Source organism: Danio rerio, chromosome 2 (genome assembly GCF_049306965.1).
Source record: "Danio rerio strain Tuebingen ecotype United States chromosome 2, GRCz12tu, whole genome shotgun sequence".
NCBI lineage: Eukaryota > Metazoa > Chordata > Actinopteri > Cypriniformes > Danionidae > Danio > Danio rerio.
Genome location: NC_133177.1, coordinates 12,466,092 through 12,492,809, shown reverse-complemented (window position 1 = coordinate 12,492,809; position 26,718 = coordinate 12,466,092). Strand labels below are relative to the sequence as shown.

General features: G+C 35.9%; 2 protein-coding genes across 3 annotated transcripts in view; one reads left to right on the top strand and one right to left on the bottom strand.

The window, feature by feature from the left end:
- Window positions 1-26,718, bottom strand: part of ro60 (Ro60, Y RNA binding protein) — a 489,528-nt gene that overhangs the window by 349,273 nt on the left and 113,537 nt on the right. The gene's annotated exons all lie outside the window — the stretch shown is intronic.
- kcnt2a (potassium channel, subfamily T, member 2a) overlaps window positions 1-26,718 on the top strand; it is a 67,456-nt gene that overhangs the window by 22,601 nt on the left and 18,137 nt on the right. For both annotated transcript variants that reach the window (XM_073923587.1, XM_068213585.2), the window contains exons 10-21: window positions 1,695-1,875; window positions 9,266-9,430; window positions 9,623-9,759; window positions 12,352-12,415; window positions 12,672-12,780; window positions 12,884-12,992; window positions 16,620-16,769; window positions 16,880-17,082; window positions 20,690-20,891; window positions 21,555-21,660; window positions 23,724-23,908; window positions 24,010-24,081. In XM_073923587.1, the coding sequence (XP_073779688.1) occupies window positions 1,695-1,875; window positions 9,266-9,430; window positions 9,623-9,759; window positions 12,352-12,415; window positions 12,672-12,780; window positions 12,884-12,992; window positions 16,620-16,769; window positions 16,880-17,082; window positions 20,690-20,891; window positions 21,555-21,660; window positions 23,724-23,908; window positions 24,010-24,081 (1,683 nt within the window). The remainder of the gene's footprint in view (window positions 1-1,694; window positions 1,876-9,265; window positions 9,431-9,622; window positions 9,760-12,351; window positions 12,416-12,671; window positions 12,781-12,883; window positions 12,993-16,619; window positions 16,770-16,879; window positions 17,083-20,689; window positions 20,892-21,554; window positions 21,661-23,723; window positions 23,909-24,009; window positions 24,082-26,718) is intronic.

Here is a 26,718-nt window from a genome sequence, read left to right as displayed (position 1 = left end):
ACATTAAAGTAAAGATCCATAGTGGTTCATGTTCAATGTTAATGTAATGATTTGTTTGTGTTTCAGGTATGTATAAAATTAGGGAGAATTACAGTAGCCACTTAAAATCACCAAAATGCACCATATGGTTTAACAGTCATTTGGAAATAAAGCAAAGTAAATATGACATGATGACTGTATGTTATCTACCGTAGACCTCAGCAACATTATCTTTCTTTTGTTGACAATATATTGAGGTTTGATTCCCTTTTATCGCTGGACTAAAGTTGTATAGTAATTGCACTGTGGTTAAGTGTTCAGTCATTAGAAATCTTCAGACAGCCCTATATGACGCCTTACACTCCCTGTAAGTGCATCTCAAAGCTTTTAGAGAAGAAACTGTTTCACAAACTGTCTGCTTATAGTATATGTGTCATTTGGAGGGTTAATGCAGACAGAGTGATTAGGTCTTTTCTGTCATTTCCCGATCCTATCAATTCATGACCACATGAGTCAATGTGTGATGTTTTACTTGAAAATGGAGATTGCATATTGTAAATCTCTTCATAAGGTAGCTGCTCAAAAATATATGTTCATCATATGTATCATATTTAACTCACTCAAACAATTGTTTTCATGATAAATCAAACTAAGTTGCCAAAACAAGTGACAACAGGTGAAAAATGTTACATTTGTTGTAAACTATATACATTTTTTACAATATTCATATGGAATTGTGAATAAACATTTACTTTAGTGACCCTTCTATATACTATACTATATATTTTACTATATACTACATGACACAGACTCATTCTGAAAATGTAGCCTTATATACATTTCTATAGATCACAAATTATGTGGCCAGAAGTACATATGGCTGCATTTGGTCTTTAAAACAAACGCTATGGGGTGGTATGACGTCGTTCCTTTTCCTGCTTACCAACTGACCGCAAACCTCTGTAAGGACAGCTTTCCCACTTTTACGTTTGTGCAGTAGCTCGCCATGAACATCGGCGGACTTGAGATGCAGAGAGGAATTGACTGTAATGACAGGGTTTGAGTCCGGTGAAAAAGGGGTCCAGAAGGCAGGTTTAACAAAAACAGAAGCCAAAAAGTAAAATAAACAAGTAAATAACAGAGTGAAAATGTGGTAAAATCTAAAAAAAAATAAATCTGGGCTTTTCTTTTTCTGGATCGTTTTTTAAAACTGTAGGTTGGGTTTAGGGAAGTGTGTGGGTGGGTCATTTGGTGTTTTTAAAAACAGTATAGCCTATAGGTTGGGTTTAGAGAAGGCGGAGGATGGGTCAGTCAGTCAACAGCAGCCCTTTGGAGGTTTTACATGAGAACAGTACGCCTGAATGGCACTCACAAGAGAAATTTGAGATCTCAAAAAGCATACACAGGGGCCTCTGGTGGATTTGTGAAAACAAAAACTTGAAAATAAAACATATTTTACGCTCTCCAGAAATGTACATAGTGGTACATTTTCAGAATGAGCATGGGTTGACAATAATATATAAAAAATAATTTTAAAATGAAATAAAAAATACACAAACGTTTAGCAATGAAAATGAAATAAATAGAGCCCAATTTCTGCATAGGAGAAGCATTTTAAGTCTTTTGCATATTGTATATGGCATCACTGTTCTGCAAAACTACCATGGACTTCTTTGTGATGTTTGCTTTTGTTGCATTTGTTTCTAACTCTCCAGCATTTGTGGTGTTGAGCACTTGCAGCGAGCCGGAACAAAACTCACAGTTTTTGACTCTTTCTACTTCTGCATCGTGACCTTTTCTACAGTGGGGTTTGGAGATGTTGTTCCTGATATTTGGCCATCCAAGTTGCTGGTGGTTTTTATGATACTTGTCACTTTAATGGTCCTGCCAATCCAGGTAAGCCTGCTTTTGAGAATACCGAGTATGCAGTTAATAATGCAAGGTCCCACTTTATATTAATGATGCTATATAGTGCATTGATTTTTGATATCTACATAGTAGGTATGTGGCTTGGGTAGGTTAAAAAATGTATATGGTCATTCATAAATAGAGGAGTTACCCCTTGAATTATCTTCATAAAGACCATATTTGGAATGGTTATGATTAATAATGAGCTCAGCTCTGTCACTCCTGCAGCTCAGTCCCTGCTCTCTATCTCACTCAAAAGCAAACATAATGATGTATTTTTAAATAAACTGTGAAAAAAAAATCATTACGTTTGTCAAAATCTTTAAACAAACTGAGCAAAATATATACTGTCAACAAAAGGGACAGACTAACAAATATTTTACAATGTAATTGATATCAATCTCTGAATAAACAGGTGATGTTGAATAGAGTGCATCGCTGTTCTTTGACTCAATCAAATTCACATTAAGTGATATGACCTGATGCATAAACATGCATTGAACATATTCAGCAGTCAATATGTGGTTGTTGCCTCACTGAAAACATGTTGCACATTTCACAATAAAAGAGCAAAAGGTTCAACTTAACAGACCATATGCCTCTTCGAGGTGTTGCTGAATACATTTTTAATCTGTATATCCTGCATTTTTGTGACGAGCTATAATCAGATGGCTGGCGTAGAACTACATGTCTGTACATGTCTGTCACGTCTGAGTCACTTAGCAATGCATAGAAAACAATTGGCAAACACAAGGTGTGGTTGAATCACAAGGTGTGGTTTAATTTATTGGCCTCCCTGCATCTCCGGTTTTTCCAAAATAAGAGTATGACATATATGGTAAGTTTATTAATAGCTAAACTTAAAAATAAGGTAACAGGTCTTTGTTTTAGGTTTAGGTAGGTAGTGCTGTCGCCTCACAGCAAGAAGGTAGCTGGTCGAACCTCGGCTCGGCTCAGTTGGCGTTTCTGTGTGGAGTTTGCATGTTCTCCCTGCATTCGCGTGGGTTTCCTCCGAGTGCTTTGGTTTCCCCCACAGTCCAAAGACATGCGGTACGGGTGAATTGGGTAGGCTAAATTGTCCGTAGTGTATGAGTGTGTGTATGAATGAGTGTGTGGATGTTTCCCAGAGATGGGTTGCGACTGGAAGGGCATCCGCTGTTTAAAAACGTACTGGATAAGTTGGCGGTTCATTCCGCTGTGGCAATCCCGAATTAATAAAGCCGACAGACAATGAATGAATGAAGGTCTGTGTTTTGACTGCCAAACTTCATCACTCTGCTGCTCATGCACGTCCGGCTGATGTAGACCTAACAGTCTGTGTTTTGTTCCGACAGGTCTGATTTTTTTAAAGGGGTTTTACATTAAATCTTATTCTATATATACTCTACGCCTTAGAGTATCCATATTATTATTATATGCCACCATTAAGTGACGTTTAATTAATTTAAATGAATGATTTGGTTTAATGTACTTTACACACATGTACATGTTTTTACATTGTACTTTTAAAATTATTTTAAAAATGATTTGCATGAAATTGCATATATTAATAATTTTTTTCATTTATAATTATACTACTGACCCATCCCTTACACCTTATCCTACATTTATACCACCAAACCTGTCCCTAACCTTACCTATATCCCAACTTAATAGCACAATACAATATGAACACAATAACACATTGTATTTATGTTTTTATTTACAGTTTTTTACAATTGCTATGACACTTTTTTCAATACATTTAACAAGTTTCCTAAACTCTTAACACGGTTAGCACAACATCCGTCTTCGTGGGCTATACAATTAACACATTTCTTGTTGCTTTGACACAAAATGCATCCAGTTAACACAAAATTAAAATGCTTTAACTTCTTTTACACACAAGCACAACCAAGAACAAAACATTGTAATTTCGTAGTCCAATTTACCAATGCTTTCACACAGTATGTCAGAACAGATAACATCATGTTCTAAACAGAACCTATATAGGCTAAAGCCAAAGTGAACAGCTGTTCATATTGTCAATTGAAACACAAATACATTCCCTGTGTGTGTGTGTGTGTGTGTGTGTGTGTGTATATAAATATATATATGTGTGTGTGTGTGTGTGTGTGTGTGTGTATATACCGCTGTCAATCCGCTGTCATCTGTCATATATATAGACACACACACACACACACACATACATACATGTATGTATACACACACACACACACACACACACACACACACACACACACATATATATATATATATATATATATATATATATATATATATATATATATATATATATATATATATATATATATACATATTTATTTATTTATTTATGACAGCTCCCATCTCCCATATGAACATGATTCCCATCTAGAAAGCACACTCCTGTGTTGAGATTTTTCAAATCACATGATCATACTGTATGTTCTAAAAAAAGGACTCATGAGGTTTTTGAAACGAACAAGGCGCACATTGCAGAACTCCGTCACCAATACGTCCAGGTAAGGTTATGCAATACAGTGATTACTTTATGCACAGTGTGTTTTGCAGTAAACGACTCTATAAACCTGGCATTCATTAGTACATACATTACTGTAGCTATAGTACAGTGAACCATTTACACTGTGTTTAGAGAGTCATGAAGTTGGAGGTCAATCAAGTCCCACATGAAATTATCTATGTTGACGAGACTGGCTTCAACTTGGCGAAAAGGCGTCGCCGTAGGAGAAACATAATAGGTCAAAGGGCCATCGTTACCATGCCGGGCTAGAGAAGAAGTCGGGCAAATGCAGAAGACCAGGCAGAATAGAAAATTACTTTGTTTTTTTTATTATAATTGCGATGTTTTTTCTGTTTGTATATCTTGCAGTGATGTCCTTTTGCAAATATAAAAAATTCTGTGTCTGTATTTTTTTACATCAACTGTAAATTTTATAAAGCAATTTATTTCTTTATTTTTGTATTGAATTTTTGCAGTAAAAGAAAGAAAATGCCAGAAAACAAAATGGAAATGTAGAGAGTCTTAAAATATAAGGACAGAGCTGACACATAAACTAATGCAGTTTCTGTAATTTTAGCTGATGATAGTGTTTTTATTGTCAGTGTTTTCTGATTGACTGAATGTTTCTGTTGAAAGAGAACATGTGTTAGTGTTTTGCACAATTATGTCATTTTGGAACATGTTTGCAGTGTTTTGTTATACATGGTGTAGTGTGTTCATTTATTATTGTATTTTGAAAAGAAGTTTAGAAGTTCAGTTTACAATGTTTGATTTTGAGCATGAAATTAACTGTTTTGCCAATTGTGTGTTTTAGGTGTGTTGCTGCGTTAAGAGTTTAGCAAACTTGTTAAATGTATTGAAAAAAGTGTCATAGCCATTGTAAAAAACTGTAAGAACCTGGTAGTTAAGGCCACTTAGTAGAGAGTAGGACTCTAATCAGAACTACCTACACTGTTAGACATTTCAAAGGGTTTTTACAGTAACTTACTGGCAACACTGTTGCCAGTAAGTTACTGTATTTTAGATTTACAGTATACAACTGTAAATCCGTTTACAGCATGTTACCGTAGTGTCTAAAAATGGTTAACTACTCTAAAAACCTAAGTTAACAGTTAGCTACTGTAAACCTTTTAATTTTGTCCTAAATATTTTATAATATAATTTTATTAATATTATTTTAATACTATAGACATAAAAAAGACACAATTACAAAATATTAACAAAATAAACACTCTTTATTTAAAACATTGGAGATGCTTAAAACAAGCTTAAAAATGTGTAAAAACATTACATTTCAATCATTCAAAATATTTTATTTTAAGAAAAAAAACATTGAAAATGACAAAGCACATGAACATACATGTACAAAACTAATGTAAGTGTCTGACCTGCATATTGTTGAGAAAAAAAAACCCAATTGTACTAAGTACTACTGACATTAAACCAGACACAATTACAAAATATTCCATTCTTTAAAACATTAATAATGCTTAAAGCATTTAAGGAAAATGTGTGAAAATTACATTAAGCAATAAAATCAACACATTAAAAATAAATAAATCACACAAAGCACTAGAACATACATGTACAATAAAAATTTAAACTTCTGAATTGCATATCGTTGAAAAAAATAAATATTTGTAACTATTAGCCCACTCAGAAACAACCCAACTTTAAAATATTACTAGTTCTGGTGTCAAATGCTCAACAAGGTCTGAATTCACATGTTCAAATGCAATTCATCTTTATTTCTATTGCACTTTTACAATGTAGATCAATGATGTCAAAGCAGCTTAACATAGAAGTTCTTATAAATTGAAGCTGCTTCAGTCCAGTTTTCAGAATTGAAGCAGTAAATGTCTCTGCTGAAAGTCCAAACACTGAAGAGCAAATACACCGATCCACCAATCGTAGCCAAGCAGTCCAGTGGCGACAGTGGCATGGAACAAACTTCACCAACTGACGAAAGTGTAGAATAAAATCCCTTGAGAGATACCAGGCTCAGTTGGGCACGACCAGTTCTCCTCTAGCCAAACTTGTGCAAGGCCGCAGTCTAGGCACCAGAGGCTTGAAAGTTCACCAGCGGGTGGTCAGGCTGGCCCATTGGATCAATGCGGAAACTCATTGATCACGTGTGTCTTTTAGGATTCACTCCTCCATGACCACCACAGCATCTGGTCAGGATTTGGCCCAGTTCAGGATTATGAAGAACTCTGGATAAGGACAAACAGACTAACATAAGCATAGAAGAAGCTTGTTTAAAAAAAATAAATCATATACTGGTTAATTATTTTGAAGCATGGCAGCTAGGTTGGGGTAGTTTTCAGCTGGTACTGAGCAACTGGCTCCTGCTCATAACCTGCTCACTACCATGTTTAAAAGAGAACTAACCAGAATGTCCTGTTTATTTTTTTCCCTAACAAGGTTTTAAAAAAACATTGTAGCATTTGTGATGGGTTGATTCACTGCAGGACAGATTAGACTATTTGTTTTATGTATTTCTAATAAACTAAAACTGACTGAATACTGATACAATTATTGAGAGTGTCTCACCTAATCCAAGTTCTCTGTTAGCTGGTGAAAGAAGGATAACTCACTGTTGTTCATGGTTGTCATTCTCTTCACTACTTCTCCTGCTATCTTCTGGCTCACTCTGGTTGTTGCTGTGCATTTTGTTTCATCCTCTGGAATTATTTATACAAAAAATTGTATTATTTTATTTATTACAAAATATTTAGGCAACATGAAATGGGGAAAAAGACATTTAATACATAGACAAATGCATGTATCCCAATACTAATTATTGTATTTTGAAATGTCTGACCCCTGACAGACCTCAATCTGCTCAAAAATATTATAAACAAAGATGAAAAAAACCCTACTAAATGGTTTAATAAAAAAGGGAAAAAGATTTTTTTATTTAGCTAGCAACTAAACATGTGACACATTTTGTATTAAAAGTAACGTTACTATATTGAGAAACAAATAGATGTACAGTAATTACTGTTGTATGAGGTCCAGTTTGCACAGGCAGGCTCCCAGTATTCTATATTGAGACCATAAAAAAGCCAAAAATACAGATAAGAATACCATGCTACAATCCACAACCTCCACACAACTTTTTTTTTATTTGTTTACCTTGGTTGCTTACTGGTCTTGCTTATTTTTTAAGCATAAGGCTGTGCTGATCAAGATGTTCCTCCGAAATGCTGTTTGTTTCTTCAGACAAAACCTGCTGCTGTGCCAGTGCCATATCTAAACAGAAAAAAATATAATGGTAACAATTATGTTAAACCAAATGTCAAGAGTTGTGATAAAAAAATAATTAGCAAACAATAAATAGCAAAAAGGTGGTTATTAGCATAATGCATAGAGGTAAAATTGGTTTTATATTAGCAGATTCAGACTTCCCCCTTAATAATTTAATTTCATAAAAGTATTATTTGCAAACTCTAAATAGCGAAATCATTTTAGCAGCTAATGACTATCAAAGTACAACATGCTCACGGTCAAATAAACAGTGTTAATGTTGATTTCAAGTCATACTGGCATGCTAATTCTGATCGAATATTCAAAGTAACATGGTAAACAGTATAGAGTCTTCTAAATGAACGAATGTGCGAATATAAAACCAACTTTACCTCTATGCATATTGTATAGATTTACGTTAACGTTCATATAGGTTACGTCGCGATGTTATTTTCTCAAGCTAACGTTATAAGTTACTCTAAACCAGAGAAAAATAAGTTCACAACATCTAATATATAGTATAAATCAATATAAGTTAAACGGTGCACGTTAAAATGAGTTTGAGTCCAATTCAGTATAAACTTAGCTCAGTTTAGCTAACAGTTAACATTACCATTTTAAGATCGCTTCAGCCAATGTTGCCGAGCAAACAAATGCTAATAGAGGTGCTCAAATCAATGTCGAGTGTTGTCAGCACATACAGACGCGCTTTTACCTGGATTATTTGTTGGTCTTTCATTCATATTCTTGTGGGGGAAAACACTCTCTGCCGGACCGTTGTCTCGTGCTAAGTGTCCTCCAAAACTGTCTGCATACCTCTGGTTCCCTCCTAAACCAAAACCCGCTGCAACACCGGTTCCTTTGTAAATAAATAAAAAGATGACGAGAACAATGGCTAATAGTCATAAACAGTCTTATTTAAAGTAATAGTAGTGTTAATGTAATAAATTAAATAAAGGTAACATCTTAATAGATGTAATGGGCGAAATAACGCCAAGCCAGAGAAAATAATAATAGCCAACTTTATGCTTTACTTTGTTCTATTCTCGTCCACAAAACATTCTGTAAAATGAAACACTGCCTCAGCTTACCAGAGTAAAGTTTGTTAAATCCAGTATGTTCTTCAGGCACACTAATAAATTGTCCTCCAGAATTGCTCCAGGGTCCTCGGGCAAAATGTGGTGCAGAGTAGTCGAATCGCCGCAAGGTGGCGTTGAAGCAGTTGTGGAAAATACAGTATAATACACGAATTTTTACAAATACGCTACATCGCTGTATATGTTGTTCGACGTCACACTAAATTCCCATAATGCAACGGTAAATACAGTTATTTACCGTAAAAGGAATTTGCAGTATTACACTGGGTGAAATACAGTAAATAACTGTGTAATTTACAGAAATGTCTAACAGTGTACTTTAAAAGTTTTTAAAACATATTGAAATGGTGGTTTTAAATTGCACCATAATTTTTACTTAAATTGTACCACCAATGTTGCAATAATACAATTAAAATTCCCATGGTCCAATTAGGGAGAGTAATGTACAGTAGCGGCTGTGGCAATATCATTAAAATATTAGTTAATTCTGTGTAATGCATTGATGTGTCCTTGTGGTTTAATGCACTAGTTTGAGGAGTTGGCTTATCTGTGGATGGAGCGGCAGAAGTCTGGAGGATATTACAGCAGACAGAGAGCAGAAACAGAGAAACACGTGGTGTTGTGTGTCAGTTCAATCAAAATTGACCTGCTGATGGATTTCCTAAATGAGTTTTATGCCCACCCTAAACTTGAGGTAATTAACACATACGTTTATATTCAATGCATTCCTATTTTACTTCGCTGTTACTGTGACTTCATTTACCATTATTATAGGACTTTATTTGCATATGCACTTTAATGACAGCTGTATTTATTCACCTCAGCAGCAGTTAGCTCTGCAGTGTATTTAGATTATTTATTTCCACTTGATGTTGGTGTCTTTTAGGAGCACTATGTCATCATCCTTTGCCCAACTGAGCTGGATGCAGCAGTCAGAAGTGTGCTGCGGATCCCAATGTGGTCACATAGAGTCATATATCTGCAGGGCTCTGCCCTCAAAGACCAAGACTTGGTCAGAGCAAAGTGAGTTCAAAGAGACTTAAGACACTATCTTTTGCTAAAATTACTGCATTGTGGTTGCTCCCATGTATAGTAAATATAGTTATCTTTGGGTTAGCATACAGTAAAGCTCAGTGGCCTGGTCATAACTCCTTTAATTCCAAAAAATGTCCACTGTTTTCTCTGACCAAATACATTTGAAAAAGCCCACAGTAAGCAGGAAAATTGGTAACACATATGAGGGATTCACGCTTAAGTATTATAGGAGCATCTCAGTCTGTGCAAGCATAGTTAGATAATTGCTTATCATTTTGTTGCAAAAGTATTTAAAGAGTTGTCAAAGAAAAAGAAATCACATTTTACAATGCATAATTACAAAGAATCGAAGTCTTTCATCAACTATAATTATAAAATGATTAAGGAAATCCAGAGAAATCTTTGTCAGGCAAGAAGTTAAAGCAGGAACCTCAACTGTATGTTCAACCTTTGAGCTCTTACTTGACTTCTAATCAAAATAAACAGCCTGCTGCTGCATCAAGAAATCAACTTAAAATTTTGTTACTCAAGGAGAAAGCTAAACGTCAGCTCTTTGCACAGGGTAGAGCCAATCTCAAAAGACATTGCAAATGAGACTGAGAATGTAATGTCTAAAAAGATCTTTTATACATTCATGAGCAACAGATACAAAAAACAAACGGTCACACTTTACAATAAGGTTCAATAGTTAATGTTAAGTAATGCATTTACTAACATGAACAAACCATGAACAATACATTTACTACAGTATTTATTCATGTTAATAAACGTTAGTTAATGAAAATACAGTTGTTCATTGTTAGTTCATGTTAACTCATGGTGCATTAACTAATGTTAACAAGCATGGACATTAATGTTAATAATGCATTAGTAAATGTTCAATTATGACTAATAAATGCTGTACAAGTATTGTTCATGATTAGTTCATGTTAGTAAATGCATTAACTAATGAACCTTATTGTAAAGTGTTACCAAACAAACAAACATGTTTCATGGTTCAGGGATCAGCAAAGTGGTTTGAGTGACTAGCAGAAGTCACTCATAATATTGGAAGAGTATACAGACAATTACTGCCATAAATATGACATTGTTCATGGGAAATGTACAGTTCTTAGATCAAGTCCCATTCTACTTGTGCCACAAACAACACAGACTAATTTGGAAATATTAAAAAAAAAATTTAATTGTTTGGGAATTAAAGGTACTAGTTGTTAAAGATTGTAATGAAAACAAAAGTTCATTTGACACTGTGTTAAACATGCTTCTGTCCCAACACATTTAGGGAGTGTTGCAGCAGTCAAATAAAACAAATGTTTATACAATACTTCCAAAATATATTTTATTTGGTCTGTGAAAACAATGATTTTTTTTTTTTTTTTTTTGGAATTTAGAAAATTAAACAAAGTTGTCATTGATTGTTTGCATTTTATAAGAAATGCTAACTCTCTTGTAATAGGAGATGTACAAATGGTCATATCTTGAAAGGATAGTTCACCCAAAATTGAAATGGTCATCTGAAATATAGGTGACTTTTAAACATGTTTTTACAACATTCCAGCTGACACTGTGGTCCTTAGTGATTCATATAATGAAAGTCAATAGCTACTGGCACTTCAAGAGTCAAACTGAATGAATAAATAAATTTAAACCACGTTTAAAGAAGTTTTAAACAAGTAATGCAAATGGGATAAGGAAATTGCAAGAAAACAAATATACACACGTACGTACATACATACAGGGGTTGGACAATAAAACTGAAATGCCTCATTTTAGATCACAATAATTCATTAGTATGGTGCAGGGACTCCTTTTACAGCCAATGCAGCATAATTTTGTCGTGGGAATGACAGATAAAAGGTTTGGGTTGTACACTTGTTTGGGGCTTCACACTGTAACTCACTCGAATGTGGGAAAGACAGTGAAGGAGGACTCAATAGAAAATGAAACATGTTTCACATTGTCCACAGCCCAAGATTTTTGCTGCTGGCAACATTGAAACTGATGTTTGGCTTTGGCACAAATGACCAAAGGATTGGCTGGACATCTGTTTCAGACCGCTGCCTCTTGCATCCACAGTTACTTCTGTTGTATGTGGTTCGTCGATCTTGGTAGTATGCTGACATTACCCTGGATACCGTGGCTCTTGATGCGTCAAATAGACTTGCTTTCTTGGTCACAGATGCGTCAGCAAGATGCGCACCAACAATTTGTTCCCTTTTGAACTGTGATATGTCACCCATAATGTTATGTGCATTGCAATATTACTCTGCTAATTAAACCTTCACTCTCTGCTCTTACTGGTGGAATGTGTATTCAGTAAAGATTGGCCACCAGGCTAGTCAGATTTAGCCATCATACTTTTAACACTAAATTGACCAATGTTTTAGTTTTATTGTCCAACCCCTGTACATACATACATACATACATACATACATACATACATACATACATACATACTGTACATACATACATACATACATAACATACATACATATATACATACATACATACATACATACATGCACACACAAACATACTTAATTTAAGATATATTGTCTAAAATAATGTGTTTCTTTACAGACTGGATTATGCTGAGGCTTGTTTCATTCTGACTTGTCGCTGTGTGGCTGACCGCAATGCAGCAGTATGTATTCTTGAGATTTGTAATCAATTTTAAATCATTAAAGGTGCAACTCAGCTCCTGGGGACCTACTGTGCTGCCTTGTTTCCTTACAATTTGCTTCAGCACATCTGCATATTTTCAAGATTTTTAGGTGTTCCTGAAAAACTTGATTAACTGTAGAGATCTGTTAAGCTGTTGGGTTCTCTTAGAAAATATTTTGCTGAGTTATGTTTGTGTAATGTTCATTAATATTCCAGCTTTATTTATACATTTTCAGGATTATCAGACCATCCTGCGTGCTTGGGCAGTGAAGGATTTTGCTCCAGGCTGTACTCTTTTTGTTCAGATTCTCAAACCAGAAAACAAATTTCATGTGAAATTTGCAGGTACTGTTAAATCTGTCTTTAATTCCATACTGTCTCAAATAGTATATACATTCATAGAAACAACTTTTTTAATACAAAGTTATACTGTGATGTCTACTTTCAGATCATATTGTTTGTGAGGAAGAGTTTAAATTTGCCATGCTGGCCATGAACTGCATCTGTCCTGCAACATCTACATTCATCACCCTTCTGGTGCACACCTCACAAGGCCTGTGGGTACACCAGCCTGATCACATATCGTCTTGCTTACATATGCAATTTAGAAGGAAACAAAATTAAAGTAGAAATTTAGAAGGAGATTATGTCATAATATGGCCTGCATTTGTGGATTATGTTCCTTTATTTGCATGCATGCAGGGTCACTTGCACAATACGATATATATGAGCAGCTATTGCCCAAATTTCATCTGGTGATTTTGCGTTGTCGGCATAGAGGCATAACAACACAATGTCCCTTTCAGTCAGTCACTGCAAGTTACGTTATAACATGACTAACACTTGGCATCCCTATGGAAAGCATCACAACTACCACATTACACATTTGGTGTGATATTGCCAAGCTACTATAAGCAGCACCAAAGGCATAACCATCAATTTTTCTCAGTGTCCCTGGAATTTTAAAGGTAGTTGTGATGAGATCACCTAGCTAAGCTAAGGCTAGTTATTTTGAATATGACAGTGCATTGGGAAATCAGTCCAGTTCAGTTCTAAAGGAGAAGAATGCTGTTGAGCCACATACTACCCATAAAGGAGATACAGCATAGCCCATACTGTAAGGGTTGGCCCTAATGACAAGCATTACATATGGATAAGATGGTTAGCTGGTTGTGAAAACATGGGTTAATCCAGGGGTAGAATGTGTAGTAATTAGTAAATGTTGGTGGACTTAGTGGGCATACAGTTTAATTTAAAGGTAATCCAACACCTAACTTCTTCGTTAGGTGCTGGGGTCTTGGAGGAACTCTCTAGAGTTCACTGGCTGGGGAACTTAATAGCAGAGTGCAATAAGTGCAAGCATGGCACAGCAAGAGGTGACACTGAGGGAATTTTCTTTCGATAACCTGGTGTTACCCAGCAAGCAGGAAGAATCCAGTTTCACTTTGAGATTGTCATATCTTACTAATCTTTTAGGTGTTGCCTAGCCTATGACTGTTAGAAAGGTACCTCACACTAATGTATAAAAAGAGGCAACTCTCGTTGGTGAATGAGCTCTCATCCTCAGGCACAGCTCACTTTGCGACTGGTATGCAGAGGTGATGGGATCCACTATCCAGTATGGGCCAACCTCTGTTTAGAGACAGCATTCCCTTCCTCCGCTCCAAATCAGACTGAGAGCCCAGAAATGTAAAGTTCTGTGTATGCGGTCAACATTAATGCAAAAAAAGTGAACAGGACACAGCAGTGCTAAGGCTGGGCCTTCCTTCTTCCAATTCAGCCTCCCCTCCAACTCACTCTGAAGAAGAAATAGCGCAACAGGAATCTTGCAAGTTTGAGGGTCTTCTCTAAGATAAGAGCACCACTTAACAAACTGATTGCACTTTAGGGTGTACTGTAGGGGCCTGCAGAGAGAGATCTTGCTTGAGTTATAGCATCAACTTAACCCGGGTTCATTGTGGAAACGTAGTCCCGCAGACGATTCTGGAGACCGCGGAATACGTCCCGGCGGGTACATACGGCTGCAGTTTTTGTTTTTGCGAATCTGCGAGAGGTCGCTGTTGTGCACTTTTTCGCGTCTCAGGGTGCTTTCACATCTGTAGTTCACTTCATTTGGTCCGGACCAAGGGTAATAAATTATACATTGTTGCATCTTCTGCCGTCTTTGGGTCGTTTTCACACCACAATGATTGCTTTGGTCCGAACCAGTTGAAACGAACCAAAATGCAGTCATCTTACAAAATCCACATCTGTCATTGGCCAGATGTTGTTGAACATATTTCCTAAACTGCTTATTGATTGGTCAGAGTACACATGAGGGAAAATGCCAGTGAACTCCTGCAGGTAAACAAAAAACCTTTTACTCTGGAGGGTAGATAAACTATACATTACGAAAATGAAGCGCGGCCGCGGCTGGAAAACAATGTTTAATGCATCGCTCGTCACTTCAGGAGGAGACGTGAATTAATTTAGCTGAGACATGGTCATCTTGCGGAAATATTACCAACGATCCATCAGGTAATGTTTGCCCCTCTCTCTCTCTGTTGGTAAAGTGCTGTCAACAAATATTTTTCCTCCATATCCCATAATGCACAGCGTATCGGCCTACGGCAACTGCACTAGTCCAAAACGCGCAGTACTTTTTGCGGTTGGACCTGTTTTACTACGAATCATATTCTCACCACAAACGAACCACTCCAGGGTTCGTTTGAAAGCGTACCGAGACCACCTCTTCAAGCAGGTCTTGGTACGTTTATTTGGTCTGCTTTTGGTGCGTACTTGAGTATGATTGCTGCATTCTCGCCTGCCCAAACGAACCGCACCAAAAGGGGAAACGAACTCTAGTGCGATTCAATCGAACTTAATAAGGCAGGTGTGAAAGCCCCCTCAGACGCCTCTCGTGAGTGTGGTTCACGCCCGCGCTGTTCTCGCTTGAACCTGCCGGAGGCCGCTGTCCGACTGACCGGATGATTGACTGCGCGACCGGCCAATTGGCCGACCCGCCCTCCTCCTTCCCTGAACCCAACCAATGTTACCGATCGTCCCGCCTGCCCGCTCGCTTCCCTAAACCTGAGCAACAGTTTACAAAAGCCATCCAAAAAAAGAAAAGCCCTGATTTTTTTTTTTACCTCTTTTTCGGATTTCGCCGCGTCCTCACCCTGTTACGAAACTCGTTCACTTAATTTTTGGGATTCTGTTTTTCTCTTACCTGATTGCTGGAACCCCTCTTTCCGGACTCGAAACCGATCGCCGCAGTCGACTCCTCTCTGCATCTCAAGCCTGCCGACGTACACGGTGAGCTGAGTGGACAAACGGGTTGCAGCGGGGAAGCCCTCCACAAGGAGGTAAGCGGTTGGTCGGCCGGCAAGCGCGAAAGGGAACAGCGTCACACCGCCCCTCAGCGTTCGCTTGAAAAAAATAAGCGTGGCCGTACGTACCTCCCGGGACGTATTCCGCTGTCTCCAGAAACGTCCGTGGGACTACGTTTTCAGAATGAGCTTGGGATGCATCAACTACTACTGAAATAGGTCACTTAATTTTTCTGTATCCAGTTGAAACACAGGTGCCAGATAGTACCTGTCCCTGAAATGGTCTTAGTTAAATTTGTAATGAGAAGGTCTGGGTGAGCTTAGTGGCACAACCAGCAAGCCATGTTCCTTGTCCTGTCTGACTTGCACAGTGTCTGTTGCTTCATTTGTGTTCTTGTTTGTCAACCTGCAGGATTCCCTGTTGGTAAACCTGTCTCCTTTTATTGATAGATGCTCTTTGTTTGTCTATATCAGAGGTCACCAAGCTCGCTCCTGGAGGTCCGGTGCCCTGCAGGGTTTAGCTCCAACTTGCCTCAACACACTTGTCTGCGTGTATTAAGTATACCTAGTACGAACTTGATTAGCTTGTTCTGGTGTGTTTGATTATGGTTGGGGCGAAATCTGCAGGACACCGGCCCTCCAGGAACAAGTTTGGTGACCCCTGGTCTACATGTTCAGATAGAGCCAGTGGTCTTCACAGCACCCTTTCAGATTAGTCTAGGAATGCTGTTAGTAATCTAGTGGATTCCCAATGCGGTCACAATAGAACAGCTTCTTTCTTTTCTTCATACGTACATATGTACTGAAACCTTCACCTAAAACAGAAAATCATAATTAAATTGGATGTTATAAATGATGTACGTGTATCTTTTGCAGAGAGGGCCAGCACTCTCCTGAGGACTGGCACAGAATTTATGGCAAATGCTCAGGAAATGAAGTGTACAGTATAGTTCTGAACAAAAGCATCTTCTTTTCTGAGTATGAAGGAAACAACTTTGCTTATGCATCATTTAACGCATATAATAAGTGAGTATCTATATTTATTAAGAAATTCTTTTGATATCATAGGATAGTAAAAATTACAAAGGACACTTCTTAGATGTATAAGTTGTGTAATTTTGTATCTATTATTTTAGGTATGGCATCTGTCTCATTGGAGTCTGTCCTGAGGACACTAAGAGCATTCTGCTGAATCCTGGTGCTCAGTATACCATGAATGCCATGGACACGTGCTTCTATATCAGTCTCACCAAGGAGGAAAACTCCTATGTTAAGCAGAGAGAGTGTGGAAACAACAGCAAGACTCAACCGCCAATGGGGAGTGCCATTACAAGACCAGGTCAGACAAATGTTTTGCATTAGAAAGAAAAAAACTGTACATTTCTTCAAGTTCAAGTTTATTTATTCATAGAGCACATTTAAAAGCAGTCACAAGACTGACCAAAGTGCTGTACATAAGACAAGGTAAAAATAAAAAGATTTCTTTACATGGCAATATTAAAAATATAAATCATTTTGAAAGTCTCTTCTACTCACTAAGGCTGTAATTATTTGATCAAAAATAACATAAAACAGTAATATTGTCCAATGTGACAATATTTTTATAGTTTTGTTGTATAGTTTTGTGGAAGGTGGGACCATAAAACTAATGACTACCCAATAAACACATTGTACACATACACGTTGTAGCGATGTCTGTACAACGTTGCATTTTTTTCAAAGGCGACGTTGCCACTTATGTGCTTGCTACATTGTCACAACGTAGAAATGTAAGACGTGAGAAGGCTGTAGCAATGTTGTCATGTAACATTTAGCAACCGTGAGACGACGTTCTTACTACATGTATTAATGTTTTTTTTTTCTTGGCAGTTTATGATTACTGCCAACAATACAGGATAAGCATTAATAATTTAATATTATTGCTTAATATCAAATATTATTCATTTATTTTTCTTTTTTTAATTTAACAACTGCACGTGTAAGCTTTGAAGTGTAAAAATTATCACACAAATTATTATAATTAAACTTTTTTAATATATATTTCACAGCATTTAATACCTACAGTACAGATCTAATTATATTAAATAATTAACTATATATAATGAAACTCAAAGGGTAGGCTAAATTAAAATTTCAATTGAGAGGGTAAACAAACAAAAAAAGTAAACAAGAAAGCATTAAAATGTAAATATACAAATAAATAAAATGCAGACATTACATTGAAGAGAGCGCAGCTGAAGACCAGGGGTAGTTGTTAGTACAGAGAAAGCAGTCAGAGAAAGAAATGCAACAGAGAATCCAGTTTAGAGATGGATCCACAGCAGCCACAAGTGAAAATAGGCAGTGAACAAAAGGACTACACAAATGACCACTGATGGCTTACTTAGCAAGAAGAAATGAAGCAATACTCATGTCTCCTCCGTTGTTGGTATGTGAGACACTGAACGATCTGTTAAAATTTAAACTGATTCATTGATGAGGAGTAAATGTTGTACAGTGGTCATCCATGCCGCCTATAAGCACAACCTAAAGCAATGGGTTGACGCAGTTAAAATAGCAACGTTATGACACTGTTGTGACAACCTTCAGCAAAAACGTAGATCCTCAACCTTTTTACAAGGTTGGTACAATGTTGTAGGAAGGTCGTTACATTGAGGCAACGTTGTGTGTTTGTTGGGTACCTAATAACTAACTAAAGTCTTTATTTTAAACATCTCTAATTTTTTAAGTTTCTAATTTTATTCATTAAAATATTAAGTGAAGATCATGTTCCATGAAGATTCTTTGTAAATTGTCTTTTGTAAATACATTAAAACTAATTTTTTGTATTAGTAATGTTTTGCTAAGCACTTAATTTAGACAAATCTAAAGGTAATTTTCTCAGTATTCAGATTTTTAGGAACCCTCAGATTTCAAATTTCTAAAAATTGTATCTCAGCCAAAAATGGTCCCATCCAAACAAATTATTCACCAATGCAAAGCTTCAGCTTTCGTGGGATAAATAAATCTCAATTTAGAAACACTGACGCTGGTATTGTGGTCCAAGGTATCAAATATCAAAGCCATTTAAAATGGCTATCTTCAGTTTTGTTGTATTTTAAAATGAAATACTTTTTTCTGTGCTGGCAAAGCTAATTTTGTGGCTTTTGGGTGTAAAAAAAATTCTATTATGTATCATTATTGTTTTTATTTTATTTTATTATTTGATTTATGATACATTTATATACTATCTGACAAAAGTGATGTCATCAGTTGCAGTTGTTAGAGCAACAAATAATAATTTGTGGCTAATACAAGTGGCAGAAGGTAGATTTTCTGATAAATCATCAAGATTCTAATGGAGATCAGCCAAGTTTGGTAAAGTAAAAATCACGATATGGGGTTACATTCAGTATGACGCTGTCTTAAAAATCAGCAGAGTGAATAGCAACATCAACTGCCTGACGTATAAAGACATTTGTGCTGCCCATTACATTACAAACCACAGGAGAGGGCAAATTCTTCAGGAGGATAGCGCTACTGAAAGTAAATAAGAGGTCAAGGTGCTCCAGGATTGCCCATCCTAGTTACCAGATATAAACTTTATTGAGCATGTCTGGGGTAAGATGGAGGAGGCATTGAAGATTAATACAAAGAATCATGATGAACTCTGGGAGTCCTGCAAAAACGCTTTCTTTGCCATTCCAGATGACTTTATTAATTAGTTATTTGAATCATTGCAGAGATGTATGAATGCAGTTGTCCAAGCTCATGGGAGTCATTCACTATATTAATTATTTTTTCACTGCACCATGACTTTATATTCAATACTGTACATTGTTTCTGTTGAGTGACAAGATGTTTGTCTAAGCAAAGTCAGACCTTACTGTCCTAATGAAATAATTAAAAATTAAGGCATGATCATATTTTATTTTGGTAAAATAAGCTTAATCTAGAGGCCTTTGCCCTGTATATAAGCCACTTCCGATACCAAATAATCAACTAGAAGTCAAGTTATATTTTGTTATTCCTAAAACTTGGATAGGTAAGACTGTTGTCAGGTAGTGTATACAGTAAATATTTAATAACACTTATACAAATATCAAGTATTCACATCTTGCAATAGTCGATATTAACAGAGGGGTCAAACAGTGACTTGCTATGTGGACATGTTTGAGTGGACATCATTCTTGAAATTATGTCCTCATTTACTGGCTCATTCAACAGGACAGGACAATGCTGCAGTTCACAATACTTTCTGACAAAGATTTTACAGGAGAATAATGTTGCTTTTTTGGACTGTCTGGTTGCATTAAGTATGTTGAAAGAAACGTTTGAAGTGATCAACAAGGGCAGTGGGGCTACTCACTAGTGAGTCTATGTTTTGATTCTCAGGTCTGTTGAATTTTTCTCAGAGGCTTACGGTTGAGTGGCGTGGTGGCTCTGGTCTCTAGTTTAAGTCCCAGCTGGACCAGGAGGCATTTCTATGTTTGCATGTTTTTCTTTTCTATACATAGAGTGCCTTCTCTTTTTTGACACTTGCTCCAGAATCTTCTTTTGTCATTTTAAAGCAGTACTTTCAATCTAGTTTTAGTGCACCAGTGCAAAATATGAATACAAAAGTTCCCTTGGACTTTTGATCTGGATGGTAATTTAAAAGTGTTTACTTTTACTTATAATTACAGTATATGTATTCTTGCTGTAAAAAGGGTGTATGTTTTATTAAAAACAAAAATATCAAAAATTCTGAAGGGCAGTACGTATGAAAAAGGCTGGTTCCCTTTTTAATTTTTTTTTTTTTAATCGAAAACACTTTGTTTTAAAATATATGTTATGAAGAAAGTGAATGACATTTACAAAATGACAAACATCAACATAATATTTGCATCTGCAAATGTATACATGATTAAGATACAATGTAATGTAATATTTTCTTTGATTTTCATCCATTTTTGTATTTCTTAAAGGGACCATGGCCATAGATATACAGGAAATAAGCATTCCATCCAGTTTAGAACCATCGCTCTCAACTGGAGCTAATACATCTGAGAGAAGACAACCAATCATTATTCCTGTTCTAGAACTGCCTGATTCACCTTCTTTTCAGGCTAGCAAGCTACTCAGTGGTCAGTCAAAGAGTCACATAAATGGAGATGAAAGCAATGATGGGTAATATAACCTCTCAGATATCTGCTCCTGAAAGATGTTTAATACACTGCAATATATATATATATATATATATGTATATATATATATATATATATATATATATATATATATATATATATATATATATATATATATATATATATATATATATATATATATGTATATATATATTGTGTGATTGTGTGTGTGTGTGTGTGTGTGTGTGTGTGTGTGTGTGTGTGTGTGTGTGTGTATTCTAACATAGATTTTTTTGTCTTGTTTCTGGTACAAATATCTTAAAATTTGTAAATGAAGAAGCTTTTTTAGACAAGCAAAACACTCAGTCTTGTTTTAAGAAATACTATGTAAAAAATAAGTGAGTTTTTCTTAAAACAAGATAGATAATCGGCAATGCTTAGGGTAAGCTAAATTATCCTGTCAAAAGGAAAAAATCTATTAATTTTGTTACCCCATTAGAAAGTAATTTTGGCATATTATTTCTTAAAATAAGACAATATTTTCTGCTTGTAAAAAAATCCTTTTTGATTTAATGTTTGGACTTGAAAAAATACAAGAAATACCTTTTTTTTTTGCACTGTAGTAGTTATTAGTCAGAAACTGAATTACATTAAGCCAGATTAGGAATATGATTTCCTGAACTCTTCTTTTTTTGCTTGTTTTCAGTTACTTTATAGGATATCCTCCAAATTTACCCTACATTGGAAGCTCGACAATCCTTTGCCATTTACGAAAAAAGAAAATGCCCACATGTTGTATGCATCTGGAAAAGGTAACAAATGATATATACAGTTGAAGTCAGAACTATTAGCCCCTTCCTGTTTATTTTTTGCCCAATTTCTGTTTAACAGAGAGAAGATTTTTATTCAACACATTTCTTACCATAATAGTAGCAAACTTAAGAAGCTGAGGACCGGGGGGTGTTTGGTTCTAATCAAATCTAAAATGATCTAAAATTATGTTTTTCATACATAGAGCACATTACCTTCAAAAAATTGGCTTACTAAATAAACTTCTGCTTTTATTAAACAAGAGCATATTAAAATATAAACATATTTTAACAATGAAAAGATTTCTCTTAAAAAAAATTTTAAATTACAGTCTTTCTTGTGAACTCACAGCAGCACTCCCTTTTACTCTGATTATAATAAATGTTGAGCACAACATCAGCATTTAAGAATGTTTTCTTTTTAAAATATAATAAAATAGAAATAAGTATAAAACAAAACTAAGACAGTGGGCCCTATCATACACCCGGCACAAGGCATTATGCAGTTGTTGTTTGCTAGTTTCAGTTCATTTTCAAGAGCCATTTTGATGTTTTCCACCACTCTGTTTAAATAGCAAATGCATTTATGCTCATATGTGCGCTTATAGACGTTCTGATTTATAAAAGAGGTGTGGTAAGGCGCATTGCTGGCGCATTGATATTTTGAGGAACTAACATAGGCTGCACAATAGATAAGCTAAGAGGAGGTCTACAGTCCAGCGCAGAGCGCGTTAGTTGTGCACCTCTCTTAAACTTTGCTTAATACACACAGGATGTACAGCAACACGCAAATATCTTTACAAATGAAAAAGAATTGAAAGATTAAAATATTACAAAAATTATTATTTTTTAGCCTACATAAATAGAAAAATCATGCTTTTATGCCTTCTCCATCTCGGGGGGCTCTTCAGTTTATTTATGACAATTAGTTTTTGTATAATATTATTATTAGTAGTAGTAGTATTTATTATTTGCATGTTTATATTTGTATTATTGAAAACAAGCTTAGATTTGTCCACCAGAAAGGTTTTAGACCATATGGGGCATTGCATGTGTATTTGGATATAACTCAGTTTTTTAAATCTTTGAGCTTAGCAATCTAAATTAATTATGTACTGTAGGCTAACGGATGTCTGTGTGTACAACTCTGTTTCCTTATCCACAAGAGTGAAAGTAAAAGTAAAGAATGAGGAGGCTCATTCTCGGTTTAACTGTTTTCTTGCTGGTGAAGCGCTCAGTTTTTACACTTACAAAGTCCAACATGTAAATAGCAAATGCGCCATGGCGTGACGCAACTGACTCTCAAAGGGATTGGGATATGCAACTTTGATTGGTTTATTCTCAAAAAACACCTATAACTCATTAAAAGAATAAGCTCAACCCTATTTTTAAATAGTAAAAGTGGATTCTGACATGGCCTTAATGCTTTTTCGCCCTGCACTTTGGACATTGTGCCTGGATCGTCAAAATAGAGCCCATAGTGTGCTTTGTTTCGTTAAAACAGGTTTTTAAGAATCTCTAATTTTATGTTTCATTTACATTTAGTCATTTGGCAGATGCTTTTGCTCAAAACAACTTAGAGAATGAGGAGACATTCAGCGATTCAAGAAGAAGCAATACATGCGAGAGGCGCTTATTATACAAAGAAACTGCTAGTGCTCAGATAATTAGGTGCAAAAGTAAGGGGGAGGTTTTTTTTTTTTAATGAAGATAAGAGTAAAGAGTCTTTCTACAGGAAGGGGGAGGTTTTTTTTTTTAATGAAGATAAGAGTAAAGAGTCTTTCTACAGGTGGTTTGTCAAGCCCACTCACCTGTGTGAAGCACACTTTATAAATATTGAGGATTTTTGTCTGTTGCAAATGTGCAAAACCAGTGCATGTGTCAGTTAAATTATTAGAGAGATGAAAAAGTGTGTTTTATACAGGTGGTTTGTCAAGCCCACTCACCTGTGTGAGCCACACTCACTTTGAGGTTTTACAGGTGATAGAGGAAGAGATTTCTAGTTTTTAGTTGTTTTAGTAATTGTTTGAATGATAATGAGACTAATCTTCTTCTTGTAATGTCAGTTTTTGTCCAAGACCTGCAACCACAAAGACGATGAAGATGCAAAAGTGTATAGTTTGAAGAGTAAGCTGGTCATTGTGTCTGTTGAGACAGCAGGAAACAGCCTGTACAACTTCATCCTCCCATTACGAGCCTCGTACAGACCACAGAATGAACTGTGGCCCATTGTGCTGCTCTTGGAGCATGTGTAAACATCATTTTTACACAACTCTTCTTCACTTTCTACTGTTTTGTAGTCATGAAGAGTGCTACAATGTCATGTTTCTGTGTGGTTTCTTTGTCTTTTAGACCGGATGAAGAATTTCTTGAGACGATCAGTTGGTTTCCAATGATTTACTACTTGCTTGGATCAATCGACAGGCAAGAGACGTTATTATGAAACATTATCATGTTTGCTTGTATCCTGGCCTCGAATAATCAATTTGCAGTTGGTCCTCCGGAAGGAAATAAGCCTGCTGCTGTGCACCGAGAGTCACCTTACTGAGATCAAAGCTCAAAGAACGAGTCTAACTGTAAAATCAGGGAACAAATAAGCAACTTTGATAAAAACAAGCATAAGAACACACTGCAAATAAATACTTTTCTTGATTCTAGTTATCTAAAAAAATCTTAAATCAAAAAGAATTTTTGTGACAAGCAAAAAAAAATATTGTATTGTTTTCATAAATAAGTCAGAATTAACATAAATATAACATTTGAGTTTTTCCATAAAATGAGCAAAGTACTGTAGTCTGTCAATAAATAAAGCATACATTTCAAAGTGAAAACTGTAACATCTGTTGTAGTGCCCTCATGTGGATACTTGAGGGGTCAGTATATCCTTTGGTCATTGGATTTTCATTGTAGAAACCGATATTGAAATATATATATATATATATATATATATATATATATATATATATATATATAGTATTTGGGGTGAAGACGCAGTCTTAAAGCTTATTATCAACCATGGCAAAATTTTTGTAATGCTGAAGATTTTGGAAGGCATTGGGATGCTTATGATGGTATTTTTGAAGCATGCTAAATGCCTTTTGGATTAAATGAATAATGTTTATTTGGATATTAAACCATAACACGGAGAGATGACTTGTTGAAATGTGTGCAGTGATTGCAAACTAATGTCCAATGTTACTGCCACTCCAGAATTCAATTCAATTCCATTCAGCTTTATTTGTATAGCGCTTTTACAATGTAGATTGTGTCAAAGCAGCTTCACATAAATGGTCACATTAACTGGAACAGTGTAGTTCAGTTTTTAGTGTTTAAGTTCAGTTCAGTTCAGTTTAGCTCAGTTCAGTGTGATTTAATCATTACTGAGAGTTCAAACACTGAAGAGCAAATTCATCGATGCGTTGCTCTACCAATCCTGAACCATGAGAGCCAGTGGCGACAGTGGAGAGGGGAAAAAAACTTCACCTGATGGGAGTGAAGAAAAAAAACCTTGAGAGAACCAGACTCAGTTGGGCATGACCATTTTAATTTCTCCGCTGGCCAAAAGTCTTGTGCAGAACTTCAGTTGCCGTGGTGGAGGCTGGAAGATGGCCTCATCGTCTGTCCCTGGAGCGTCGCTGGAATCAGACTCATGTTCTCCACTCTCCACGACCATCAGCGCAGCAGCAGCTCAGGATATGGCCTGGTCCCGGATATGGAGTCCTTGGGATCATCTCGTCACTGGTCTTGGATCCAATCAGTGACTCCGCATAATCTGAGGACCTCGGGATGAGTATCCCCAGGTGGAAATAGAGAATAAAGAGAATAATTAGCGTAGCTGCTGTTCATAGTGTATATAAGCAAGATGCAAAAGCCTGTGTGGAACCCGCTAGGTGATGCATTGAGTGTATGCTTTACTAAACAGAAAGGTCTTTAATCTAGTTTTGAACTGGGAGAGTGTGTCTAAGCCTCGGACGTTATCAGGAAGGCTATTCCAGAGTGTAGGAGCTATAAAGGAGAAGGCTCGACCTCCTTTACTTGATTTTGTTATTTTAGATACTACCAGAAGCCCTGAATTTTGAGATCTTAAAGAGCAAGTTGGATTGTAGCGAGACAGAAGGTTGGTTAGATAAACAGGAGCTAGGTTATTTAGAGCTTTATAGGTGAGAAGTAATATTTTAAATTCAATACGAAACTTAACAGGCAGCCAGTGTAAGGAGGATAAAATAGGGGTGATATGATCATATTTTCTAGACCTGGTCAGAACTCTGGCTGCTGTATTTTGTACTAATTGAAGTTTGTTAATAGAGGATGCTGGGCAGCCAGCAAATAGAGCATTACAGTAATCCAGCCTCAAAGTCATAAAAGCATGGACTAGCTTTTCTGCATCTGAGATGGATAGCATATTTCGTATTTTAGCGATATTTCTCAGATGAAAGAAGGCAGTTTATGTGACATGGGATATATGGTTTTCAAAAGTTAGATTGCTGTCTAATATGACACCCAGATTTTTTATAGTAGAGCTAACCCTAACTTTGTATCCCTCTAATTGTAGATTGAATGCGAGATCTGCTGTGTGCAAGATTTAGGCCCAGTAAGTAATAATTCTGTTTTGTCTGAGTTTAAGAGAAGAAAATTGTTGGTCATCCAGTCTTTAATGTCTTTGATACACTCAGTTAGTTTAGACAGTTCAGACGTCTCGTCGGGTTTTAGAAGTGGAAGTGATTTTAACAATCAAAGTTTTTTTTTTCTTCAGAAAACTTCTGTAAAGCAAACCAAATATATTTATGATCTGAGCATATTTTGTCATATATGTTGTTCCATTTAAAATGCTGCTATGTAAAAAAAAATTATAAAAAAAAATAATGATTATATATATATATAAATATATATATATATATATATATATATATATATATATATATATATATATATATATATATATATATATATATATATATAAATATATATATAAATACACAGTTGAAGTCAGATTTATTAGCCCCTCCTGTTTATTTTTTTCCCCAATTTGTGCTTAACGGAGAGAAGATTTTCTAAAAACAT